The sequence below is a fragment of the Lingula anatina genome, chromosome 7 (assembly GCF_051362555.1).
Source record: "Lingula anatina isolate TDL-2025a chromosome 7, LinAna3.0, whole genome shotgun sequence".
Taxonomy (NCBI): Eukaryota; Metazoa; Brachiopoda; class Lingulata; order Lingulida; family Lingulidae; genus Lingula; species Lingula anatina.
Window position 1 is genome coordinate 12,906,394 of NC_141773.1, and position 13,266 is coordinate 12,919,659.

The 13,266-nt window shown below is 37.8% G+C and overlaps 1 protein-coding gene across 21 annotated transcripts in view; it reads left to right on the forward strand.

Moving 5' to 3' along the window:
* LOC106173715 (uncharacterized) overlaps positions 1-13,266 on the forward strand; it is a 94,207-nt gene that overhangs the window by 55,273 nt on the left and 25,668 nt on the right. For 20 of the 21 annotated variants that reach the window (XM_087016646.1, XM_087016651.1, XM_087016654.1 and 17 more), the window contains 8 exons: positions 97-219; positions 473-2,125; positions 2,500-2,597; positions 2,977-3,102; positions 3,363-3,500; positions 4,192-4,221; positions 6,699-6,890; positions 8,028-8,120. In XM_087016646.1, the coding sequence (XP_086872772.1) occupies positions 97-219; positions 473-2,125; positions 2,500-2,597; positions 2,977-3,102; positions 3,363-3,500; positions 4,192-4,221; positions 6,699-6,890; positions 8,028-8,120 (2,453 nt within the window). The remainder of the gene's footprint in view (positions 1-96; positions 220-472; positions 2,126-2,499; positions 2,598-2,976; positions 3,103-3,362; positions 3,501-4,191; positions 4,222-6,698; positions 6,891-8,027; positions 8,121-13,266) is intronic. The other variant, XM_087016652.1, reaches the window with a different exon arrangement.

Sequence of the window (13,266 nt, forward strand, 5' to 3'; positions counted from 1 at the left end):
CTATCAGTCACAGGCTGTTGGCAAAACCGATATTTCCATAAAATTTCAAATACCAAGATCGACACTGTACTTCGAATTTGTGCTCTCTTTTTACAGGGTGTATGCTGTGTCTGGGGCGTTCAAATTACTTTCGTTTCAATCATCCTCAAGAGGCAATACGCATGAAAAATGCTCTTCCCAATCCAAGGATATCTATGGCTCCTATAGGATTCCTGCCAGGTAAGTGAAACACAATGTTAGAGCACAGCTAACGCAATGGAGAAAGTCATTGTGATGTTAAATACTGAACATAAGACAGTATCCCATCTAACACACTGGCACAACCAACACGCAGTCAAACTTACAAACAGAGACATCTATCACCCTGCCACAACTGCCACACTGTAAAACCTAATATACTGCAACACTGACACAAAATCTGCAGTTCTGCAATGCTGATATAAAGGTATGCTTCTTTTGTTTCTGTGTTTAGGACTAGAATCCAATCCAGACTATTACAAGAATTTGGCAGAGAACAACCGCATGCCTACATTGGATCAAATACAACACAGTGTACAGAGCCAGAGCAGAACTGAGCAATCTTATGGACAAGGTTTACATCATATTCAGAAATCATCAGGAAACTCTTATAGTCAAGGAGGTCAGAATAATCTCAGTTACTCTTCCTCACCTGGAGGTAGGAATAATTTGAGTTACAGTCCTGCGCATAATAGTGGGACTTACACTACGTTTCATGAGGGTTATTCTTCTTCACCTGGAGGTTGGAAAGATTCATCTTTATTGGAAGGAAGGAATGATCTAAATCAAACACCGCAAGCCGCAGAAGGAAACTCAGATGAAACTATTTTTAACCATCGAGATAATTTAGAAAAGGAAAATTTTGTGTCAAAAATAAGCCGTTTTGAAGCACTAACACACAGTATGGCAAACAAAGCACCACCGCATGTAAAAGGTATTCAGAAATATACCTATCTGAACACTTCTGGTTCACCACCAAATATCTATCAACAACACATGGGGGAGAAAGTGTTCACGAAACAGACGTCCACCACGAGAGTGTCTTTAGATAACAATACAGCTGACAGAATTGGAAGCATGGCCAGCACTGCCAGCTCCAGTTCTTTCACCAGTGTCAGCAGTGCCAGCTCTAGTCAAAGTAACGATACTGTGAAGTCCGAGGAACACGTCATGCGCAGTCGAGGTACAGTCGGCCCCAAGCAGAATTCTGTGGCCAGTATTGTCAGTACGGACACTTCAATATGGGGCAGCACCAGTACGATGCCTGATAACTACCTCCAGGATATGGCACGGCTCTCAGAGAACCGGGACAGTGTGTTCAGTGATATCAGTGACATCAGTGAGCTGACGGAGAGTCAGTTGGAGCTGTCGCTGAAACACAAACAGATGAAGGAGGAGAGGGTGAAAGAGCAAGCCCAGGAGAAGTTTGAGCGGCAAAGACTTGAGGATATTCTCAGTATGTGTGCAGAGTATGAGAGGCAGCTGGAGAAGGAAAAAGGTGGTAGCAAAGATGGCCCTCCTTACTCCACTCCTACTCCGCCTAGTTCTCTGTACTTTGAACAATTAAGTGATGGTTCTGCTAACTCGTTGGAGAGAAAACGTATCAAGACCAACGGATCCCTACTGTCATCCCCCACCTCATCAGTGCAAAAACTCTCATCACCCACCACAGGTCAAGGTCAGTTCTCATCAAGTCCAGGTCAAGGTCAGGCCTTTGACTTCAAGGTCATGTCAAGGTCAACTTCATCCACTTCAGAGGACGATGTCGACTCGGGCACCATCAAACGTAAGCCTAAGGTGCCCACAAGTCTGACCAATCAGGAGAAATATGACAATGTGGATTACGATTACGTGGCTGAGAGAGACCCTGAGGAGGATCCTAGGACTCCGACGGCAGCCTCCCCAGAGGCGGGTCAGGTCAAGGACAGTGCTGTTGAGGAGGAGGAGGTGGATATATTTGAATGTGTTAAGCAGAATGTTACACAGAGATTAATAACAGAGGCGGAGACGTCGCGGGAGGAGGAGGAAGATGGTGATGAAGTAGAACATGCTCATGTGGAGTCTTTAAGTGTGCAGCTTAAAGATGTGGAAAGTGCCAAAGAATCTGGTGAGTATTTGGCTTTCGGTTAACACACAATTATTGTTAATTTTATAAAACTGGATTTTGAATTTTTTTGTTTACTTTAAAAACAACTGGATTTATGCAGTTATATGTAAGTCAGTTCTTCAATAAAGATCTTGTTTATGGAGTTCAAAGAGAAGGGTCATGTAATGTAATGTCCTGTAGCAGCATTTGGGCTTGACATTTTTGTAGGTTGGGCAAATTTGGCAAAATTTTTGTGGCAAATAAAATTTTGTATTGATAAAAAAAAGGCATCACATTGCCCAGCATTCCTGTAACAAATAAAACTTTTTTAGGAATAAAGAAATACTGCTATAATTTGAAATGCAAAATTTAAATATCTTTGCTCTGACTTCCAGTGACAGAGCAGGCTTCTCCAGCCAGTGATCAGAGCATAGGAGTGAAGTCCTCCAGTGGAGTGGAGACCTCTAGTGACCACAGTCTAGCTACATCAGAGGTAAAACTTGAACTCAGACTAGTCAAGTGTAACTATTGGAATATGAGGAAGAAGTGTTGGCCTTTTTCACAATATTGAAATTTAAAACACTTTATTTCAATAATTGGTGTACATTTGAAGGCCAAAATTTTAGTCTTAGTGTAAAGGTAAATTTATCTTTGGTATTAATTTAGTTGAAGCTTAATGAACTTGGCTTAACTCGAATTTACACTTATCTTGGAACTCCTTCCCCTTATTAGTATTTCAAAGCTTGGTCTTCCGAGTTTCCTTCAGTTAGAGAGAGTGACTGGGATAAAAGCAGTCCAAATGTTTATAAATTTTTGAGAAAGTGAAACTTCCTGAATTAAATAGTAACAAGATTACATTTGTTTGACTCCAGGAAAATGACAGAAGAATCCAGCTGGAGAAGTTGAAGAAGATGCGTGTGGACGCAGTGAATACCATCACAGATCTCAAGCAGAAGATAGTGGACATTGAGGGGCAACAGAATGAAGCCATAAGAGAGGTGAACCCAATATGCCTGTCATTGAAATATGCTTGTTTTATTATGAATTAAAATAAGCAATATAACTTTGAATGATACAATCAAAATCTTAATCAGTTTCATTTCTTTTAACTGGTCATCAAGATGTTCTGATCAGAAAATTACTAAACCAGCAGGCCAAAGGTTCTTCCTTAAATGGCCTATGATTTTGTTATTTTAACAAAAAACGAAAGTGGCAAGGGTAAAGATCTGATCCTAAATATATCTGATGTCTCGTTTAGCTTGAGATGGAGCGGGCACTGCTGGAAGGAGAACATCAGACGGAGATGGTGCAACTTCAGCGAGAGCAGGATCGCATTAACAGTCTCAAGCAGAAACAATTGGAGCTCATAGAGCGCGCCACTGCTGAGAAAGAGCGGGTAAGAATAGACGGGGATCGCCAACCTTTGTTTGTTATTTATTGCATTCAGCAGACTAAGTAGAATACTAGTAAGGCACATAAACAGAAGAATCAGTAGAATTATAGTAGAAAGATACTCACTTTAGTTTTAGACAAGTAGATAATGGTCACTTTTGAACATATATTTTTAGCTTTTATACTAACTTGAGTAATAGTCTAAAGCTTCAAGATGGCTGCATGTTTTCCACATGTTGGAGACATTCTTTGTGTGTTAATATTTTTGGTCAATTATCAGGTTGATATTTATTTTTGATGTTATACCATATAAATCTTATTTTTAAGATTTGACATTTGTCAGATTTTTTTTCCAAAAAAAAAAAAAAAAAGAAAAGAAATTAAGGATAACATCTTTTAATCAATCAAAATAGAAAGTTTAAAAAATCAATCACATCTGTGGAGAACAGTCAACTAATTTGTTTGTCTTGAATTATTTCACACCAGAATCTGGGTATTTTCTTGAGCCAATGATCCCGGCAACTTCTAGATTAAACATCCGACTAAAAAAAAGCACATAATTTCAACTCAATTATTTTAATATATCTGAACTACCATGCATTCCAAGATGATACCCAGACCTTCATTAGAACTGACCATTACCAGAGAGTTTGTTTGTTACTCTACTTTTCTTTCTTTTGGTTGCTCTCTGAAAGAAAAGAAAAGTGCGGTTCACAACACAGCTGGTAGGTGTGACATGGATGGAGAGTGTGTCTGCATGCTTAACTGGCACCTAATGGTTCTGTTCTGTTAATGTACATTGAATTGCTAATCCTTGGTCTTTGGGTGATGTGATTTTTCAACAGGCTCAAACCACCTGCTGTCTGGGAACACATTTCCACCAAGATCAGATGAAGTGGGAACTGGTCTAACTTATGCCAATTCAACAGGTTGTCATATAACACAAGCAACTTTACTGCCTTTTACACCTATTAAATTTCTTGAATTGGTCAAAATATTTGTTGAAGTCTGGTGGTCTTGCCTTGAATCCAGCCAAACATAAATCGGCTTGGTAAAGCCACGGTATTATTCAGGGATGTGATTTTTCCAACTATCATCAAATTTCTGACTTTTTGGGCGCTAAATTATTATTGGGCTAGGCAACCCCCTGGATCCCACACTAAATTTTTTATAACTTTTTTTATAAAATGGCAGTTTTATCCCTGGTCAATGCAATTGGCAAGTCAAACCTGTTCCAGCACACAGATTGTGGCTTTGGTAGCAAAGAATTCTAGTGTTGCACTGATGGCAAACCCCTGCAGATGTGTTTATACCAGGATTGATTTAATATTTTATATTGTAAATTATCTTCTTGTGATCATCAGGGTATACCACGCCCAAAACTGTTGACAAAGTTTATGATCTGTAAACCTGATTATGAGTTCTAAGTTTCCTATTTTTGGAGATGGAGATTAGTATAGTGAGTTTTACGCATCATGGTATAACTAGGAGTTTAGAACTTAAAAAAGGTTAATAGATCATAATTTTCTTATCAGTTTTGATTATCTTTTTTTTTTTTTTTTTTCTATGAAAATATTAAACATGCTATAATTTCAAGTGATTATGCAAGCTTGTCATCTTTTGACATGGCTTAGACTATTTTTAGATACTTGGTACTTGTTAGACCTGATGTAAACACTGCTGTAGATTGAGTACTTAAAGCACAGTCGCACAGGCTTAAGCCTACATGTCACCAGGTGTTTTTTGCTGGCAATGTTTACAAGACCCAACAAAGTTGTTGTGTGTTTCATTGTATGGCTTTTTGCATCGTCAACACTTTTGTAACTTGATTCTGTATTTCTATTCCAGTGTGGCTGTAACAATTTGTGTGAAATTTGATTGTGTAGTTATCTGTGGCAGTGTTTCTTATCTGTTAGTTGTTATTGTTGCAACTCAGCACTAGGTATTTCTTACCTTTGGAATGATACACAGAGATGAGATTTTTCCTACTATCGGTGGATTTCTAACCACGTAAAGCCAGACCAATCCCTCTACTGCCCCACACATCATTGACATCAAATTTAAATTTGCTCAGGGTGGTGATTTTTTTAAACAATGTTTATTCAATACATAAAGAAGAAAAGGAGGCAGTTCACTCCCACATTATTTGCACTCCGTAAGAAAACATTGAATAGAAAATAGATATAATACAAAAAAGTTTGTTTAGGGTGGGCATGGTTAGAAATGATACAATGCTGAGTCAAGCAGTCATGTCTGTACTTGTAAATGGGCCTCCGATCTCTGTCCCATTTATTGTATAGGCTTAAGCTAACATTTTAGAATTTAAATGATGGTTTTACTATAGCAAAGAAAATTAGATATTTTAATGACTTTCACAAATTTTCACAACTTTGGCTCATAGATTCATATTTATGAAAAATTACAGCTAAATTAAAAACTAGATTGAATGGCTTGTATTTTGGTCACTGCCAGAATGCCCTTTCTTTAAAAAAATATAAAAGACCGTATAATTTGATCACACACTTTAGTCACTTGTATTACTTACTGCACTGCACTTGTTGTTTGCACAACCACCCGTTTCTTCCTGAAGATGTGTTCACACTGAGAACTACTCTGACCAGATTACAGAATCCCCACATTGTGCCTTTGAATTTCAAACCCCGTGGGCAGCATTTTGGACCAGTGTCCACTGTGCCACCGTAAGTTCAAGAGACTAACTATTTGCTGTAGTTTGCTACATTTCCTGTTTACTTGTATGGCGAAAAAAACTACAGAATTTCAAACCAAGAAGTCACCAAGTAACAAATGCTTTGTAATACCAGCCTTGGTGGTAATCTTGTGACATGAGTTGGATTCTTATCATCGGTTCAAATCAGTTCAGGTGTGAACATGCCATTGTGAGGCTTTGCACAGTGCATTAGTTGGGGGCAGTGTGTCTTCTAGCCATCCAAAGATGGATCTGTATATCAGGAAAAATTCCCAAGATTTAATTACTACTACCTCAGGAATAAACATGTTATAATACAGCAGTGTTTTTGTTGGCACTAAGCGAGTTATTTGTGTGATAAACATCTGAGGTATAACATAGAGGCAGTACTTTACTAACGAGCATGAGATTTGGATGGGATGCAATGACTGGTTTATCGTCTCGAATTTTTTCATCATGACAAGCCACAGTAGCCACCTACCTGTTATTTTCCAGGAACAAGAAAAGATGGACGCCGAGCGCCACAAGCTGCGCGAGCTGGAGCATAAGCACTATGAGGTAGAGCAACAACTTGAATGCTGCTCGCGGGAGGAAGAACCTCTGCTACTGGATGAGCTTCAAAAGTATCAGGATGCAATAGAAAACCAGCGTAAAATCTTCGATGATTTAGAATTTCAGCAACTGGAGGTAAGTGGCTTAATTTAATGTATACACGATACAAAGATATCTCATTTTTCCTCTGACAAAACTCCTGATTTGAATAAATTTTAAGAAAGTTATAACATGATTTTAGTTTTATTTCCACACTTTCCTTTTGTGGAGAAAATAAGTTAGAATAACATTTTCATGGTATAGACTTTCAGAATGCTGTTGCTTTATATGAATAAAGATTTTTAATCTGTTACTGGACTTCCTCTGCATTATTTCAAAATAATAGATACAAAAATAAATAAAATATGAGCTCATGACTAATCCACACAGTTTTGTTAGTATAAATTTCCACAAATATATATCATTCCATTTATGTGACACTCAATGTAGCAAAAATGGATCCTGTTAAGACAACAATATTCAGTCTAGTTCCAATCTGGTATATCATAAAGGAAATCCAAAGACCTGAGCATTCTACACTTCATTTATATATGATATTATCAAGAGCTTTGGTTGCATTAGGATTATTCCATATTCAAGCACAGCAGGGGCGGATCCAGAAATATTTCCTGACAGTCTTCCATATTATGTTTGGTTACCCATTTTCCATTTTTGACCGTCTTCCGACAGAAAAAATTAGATACCCTTCAATGTAAACTTGAAAATCTGACCGTCTTCCGGAAGACCCAGAAGATGGCCTAAATCCGCCCCTGTACAGTACTGTGTTATTAGGGGCATCAGTATTACATAAAGTTCAAGTGTGCTACTATTGAAGAGACTTCTGATAGCTTTAATGTCACATCAGTTTCAGCTAGGGTGCTACTAGGCCATCTGATTACATACAAATATGATGTGGCAAAACAAAGTGAAGTATAATTTGAGATGTAAAATAAAGTAATTGCTGGCATTAGCACACTCTCTGTGCTGCAGAATTATATATAGCGCATCAAAGCGCGATATTGTGAGAGATTTACTCCCAATACATTTATGTTAATATTATATCAAAATAAAGCATGGTATTATCAAGTACATTCGAAAACACAATATATCAGAAGTATTAGCATAGTGTCGAAATAAGGTTTCCTCGGTGGTGTTATGAAATAAGTTATGTCAGCCTCGGCTGGTGGTGTCTTAGCGAGGTGTGGCAGTAACGAGGAGTTAATGTATTCTCAGGTAGAGACGAGGTACGAGGAAGAGAGAGAGGTGGTCCAGCAGCAGCTACTGCAGGAACAGAACCAACTGCTGGGGAAATACAAGGCAAGAGAGGTAGGTGGAGCTGACTCTACAGGAATAGATTTTTTTTTCTTTTTTTTTTCTCCTGCTTTTTCCTCTCCTTCTCCTCTTCTATTTTCCTGATCTTCTTTTTGACTGCTGATGAAATAAAAAAACTAAGGTGGTAGGAGTATCACACTCCACAGGGGCATATTTCAAAGTTTTTTTTTTTTTTAAGGATTTACTCGGAGATGTTTTATTTGAAAATGTGTGGGTTGAATTTTAACTTGACACATGTTTGTCCATCTCAGCTGTTGACAAGCTGTTGTTCATAATTACAGATAATGACGGGGACAGAAATGACTGAAGTAATTATGAGGCTGAATATATTAATGTAGAGGTTAATGGGCAGAAAAGTGAATTATTGATGTATAATAAATGGTTAAAGCAAATCAAATGAAGTGGGTGTGGCTTTTGTTGTTCATTGTTCCAAGAACTTGAAGAAAAAGGCGCATTTTTCAAGTCTCACAGAATATGGAATATTTTTTCAATACAAACTTATTTTCAAGAATCCTTACCATAATGAGTTATTAATATATTTCACCTTGACATTCACCTTGTATGTGATTTTTTCAATTAAAAAAAGTACTTTCAATGAAGAAAATTCAAAATAAAAATGCTGACTTATAAACATTTTGTAACTAGATAGTTTCAAATGCAGTTAAATTTGAGCGAACCACGATAGTTCTCTATCTTGTTCTCCATGTCCAGAAAACTGGGACTATCATTACGCTCATTACTTTCCAATCCAATTAACCTCTGGCCACTGCAACAAAGCACACACATAGTGGAGCAGGGGATTATAGGGCTTTGAACTGGGTTTAATCGTACTTAGTCAAAGGTGAGACCAGAACTAATTACCTTAACCTATAGGTAAGAACAGGCCACACCTTAATGATTTTGAGTTATCCATCCATGTCTGGGGCTCTGTTGTATTAGGTAGGATCAGGTATGCTGTATACTAGCATTGCTATTGATAATGCTCTCCAGGGGTCCCGTATTTGTGTTGTTGTAATATAGAATATGTATAACTGGAAATTTTGAGATATGTACTAAAGAAATTGGTCCTGAGACCTTATTGTACTGAGTAAAGTGATTAATAGAATGAGTGGCCTCTGGTCAGATGAAATTTTAGATAGACTTGACCATTTGGGCCAAAGGTCTGTATGAAAATTGATTGGGAGAAACTTAAAAAGAGGTATGAATATGATTTAAACCCAGGGGATGGAGGTCAGCTCTGGGCATGCTTGTTGGGCAGGGCTTGATTGCTCTTTGGAAAACTGATGAAAAGAAGATTTAATGAGGAGATCAGGGTGGAGCAGAAAAGGTCAGTGGAAAATAGCCACTGTCCAGTTAACAGGAGACTCTAGCTCAAGATGGATAATTGATCAGAAGGGAATTTAATCGCAATTTATTTCTTCAGTATCCTGGACTGGGAGGAAAAATTTCTCTGAAAGTTCCCTGTGGAACTTTGATCAAAAGAAAATCATTATTTCACTGGGTCAAGGGGGATTTCTCAGGATGAAATGAAGAATTGCAACGAAAAATAATTTCGTGGAAAGAAACCCTCAGAGAGGGATTTATCCAAGCAAGCTTCTTGAACTCCAGGAATTAAGGGAACCGAATTAAGTTTCCAGTTGTATGGCAGTCAGTTACCAGCAGGTCCTAAGGAAGCACAAGATTTCCTCAAAATTCTGGAATTCAGGAGTGTGACCCTGCAAGCCATATTTGTGCATAAAAGCATACAGAAAATGTCCCCAGCACAGATGGTTTGGTGACATTTCTTGGAAGCACCTGGTGGTACTGTGTATATATATAAATGCACAGTACACATAGTAGAATCTAGTACAATCTCGGCATACCACAGGTGGGACTTCATTGGTCAACATTGACCAAAAAGAGAAGAATGGACATGGTTAAAATATTTGTTGAATAGCTGATCTGTGATACGGAACCAGTGCTTTGGAAAAGATATGTGTGAATTTATGCCAAACTGTAATGAGCATATCTTGAATAGGTGGACATTCCAACACTGCCTAGAGGTCAGTTTTGACCAATAGACTGGTCATCCAGGTGGTTCAACATCAGTCATCTCTGAGCACATGCATGATTTTTTTTTTCCTTTATTTTTAACGGATTTTTAAAATGCTAACAGTTCCTGAAATAATTCATTGGTCAGGTGTTAGAATCAACAGGTATACAGATGTTAAAATTCTGGAAATTTTCAACCCTGGTTACTGTGTTAACTGAACAACACAACATTTGTTGACATTTTTACATATGTGGAGTATCTCATGGTATGTGGACAAGGAGATATGAAACATCAGCACACCTTGTGTTGTTAAACTGGTTAAACAGGATTACGGAGGATTTATAAAAATTCCAAAACTCCCATCATTGTTATAAAATATGGCCTGGGGCAATGTGAGTTTAAAAGGTAGAATATGATAGAACTTGCCAGCGAATTGATATCACCATTGACTTAATAGGAATCTCTGCAAATGAGAATTTTTTTACATTGGTGTAAGGCCTAATAGGAAGATTGTTTATACATGGGAAGTTCAGGACTGTATAAACTCAATTCTCTGTGTGTCATAATTGGATTTAGATAAAGGTCAACATTAATTGAGTGGACAAATATAATCTGTACTGTTTATATCCTGAAGGAGCAGATGCTAAATATAGAAAAGTGTAAATTGGACAGGGGCAATTGATCAGGAATGCCTGTGACTTTGCCCACAAGCAAAAGAAAAAAAATAACAAAAAGTGAACTTTGATCTAGTTGTAAAAAGCTCTGTCATGAGACACAAACAAAGCCTAACAGCGTCAGGTGTTTATTGGCTCAGGTGACACTAACACCTGGGAAGCACCACCATATTTTGGGAGATATTTGTGGTCTTAAGCTGGCCGTACTGTGGTAAGAGATATCTGTGACACAACCGGTTGTCAGGAAGGAGTCGTTCTAGACTGTATTGGGGTAACCACACACAAGTTCATGTCTTGAAACCAGTCGGAGGAAAATGTGGCACCACAGGATCAGCTAGTGCTCCATGACTTGATGATAATTGAAAAACTTGTAGAACAAGCCACAGAACTGTCAGTAGTGGGCATACAAGTCAGTAGCAATTAAGGTCACTGACAGGGTGCATTTTAATGTAAAAGAAAGCTTAATCCAAAAGAAAAGGAACAGCATATTTCTGTGTTTTACCTGCTCCTCCATTATTGTGAAATTACAACAGAAGTACATATCAGCAATTGTTCTGTGAACTTTTTACAAACTTTGCCAATTTGGGTTGATGCAGGGAGAATAAGTGGATGGATAGACACATATTTTCATGACATAAATGATACATTTCCCACATCATCAGTAACAGTCCCCAAGGTTAAGTTACTTGAGTGCATTGCGGGTCAGTGAAAAGTTCCGAAACCTGACATGGGTGACAGGTCATATCCACAGTAAAAACATGTGACATAAGATACCCTTAGTGAAGGAAATTGCTGGGACAAACAAAAAACAAACTGGTTTGTAAAATACCTGGGACTACAACTTGTACACTGATATCTTGAGAAGTTCTAACAGCAGGTTTCAAGTACAGAGAAGAAAGAAAAAAGAGATGAGACTTTTGATGTAAGGAATTTGTATGTGACCTCAGCCCAAGGGTTAGGTACATGTCTCAGCATTTATTGCGAAGTGGGTATTGTGGATTATAGACTGGTCGGAGATTTTGCTTTTAAAAAATTTAATTCCTTTATTGTGGAAGTTGAAACTTGGAGAACTTGAGTCTTGACTTTGGAGACTTCTAACATGAAGGAGATGGACATATTTGTGTTCATTCGAGAGGAAAAGGTAAGATGTTCTCGTTTTTCAGACAACTTCTGTCCCCACTTTTTTATGCATGTTTTTCCTTTTGCATAAATTACATCAGAGGAAATACTCAGTGCATGCCATGGGCTCTTTTTGATCCCGATAATGCACCTGTAAAAGTACATACAAGTTTTTTATCATTCAGTGCAATTTTGTATTTTTTCGAATATTATCAGTGATGTTATGGATTTTGTGATGTTCTTTAAGATGTTCTTAGATTCAAACCAACAAGACACCAAGTCTGATTTCCCAGCACCATACTTTATTCTCAAGTCTCTAGTATTCTCTCGAGATCTCAACACTCACAACACTGATATTCTCTAACACAATACTGAGCTACTGCACATTTACTACATCTCTCCCTCTTGAGATATGCACCACAATGACTTTAAATGTGCAAATTTTTTTTTTTCTTTTTACTTATATAATGACAAAACTAAATAAACTAAAATGTTACAAATACTCAGAGGCACTCTAAATAATCACTTCAGAGTGTAAACAGATCAACAGTTCTCATTAATCCTTTAACAGTCCTTGGTCATCTTACATGTAAGACAATATGTCTCTAGAAAATTTTAATGACAGTAATATTTCTCAGTCAAGTGTAAGTTAGTCTCTCAGGTGCTTTGCGCTCCCTTTGTGGATATCTGCGAACTGGTTGTTTATCAACAGTAGGACTAGCCTCAATATCATCAGATACAAATGTACTGCTAGCTTCAGATTTGTCAGGTAATTTTGCATCACTATTGTCCATTGTATCACCTGATTCATGCTCAATTTGAACAGGTTCTGAATAAAACCTTGGCTCAGGTTGCTCAAATTCAGTCTTTGTTTGATTATCAGATTCAACATTTTCTCTCGAAGGTAGTGTCACATTTACTTCATCAGAAAATGGCATTTCATTTGAAACAGTGGGACCAATTATATGATCAATATGCACAAAGCGTTTCGATCTGCCAATTTGTACAACATATGTCTGAGGCCCACAAACTTTCACAATGCAACCAGAAACCCATTTCTCTTGCCCCCCTCTGAAATTGCGAACTCTGACCTTATCATACAGGTTAAAGTGACGCGACTTGGGACGTTTGTCATGATACTGACATTGCTTTTCCTGTTTTGTTTCAACAGACATAGAAAGGCTGGGTTTCAAAAGAGAAAATTTTGACCTAATCTGACGCTTCATGAACAATTCAGAAGGACTGACACCAGTTGTTGAATGCGGAGTTATTCTATACAGCATCATTAACTGGGATAATCTCAGACTGCGGGAAC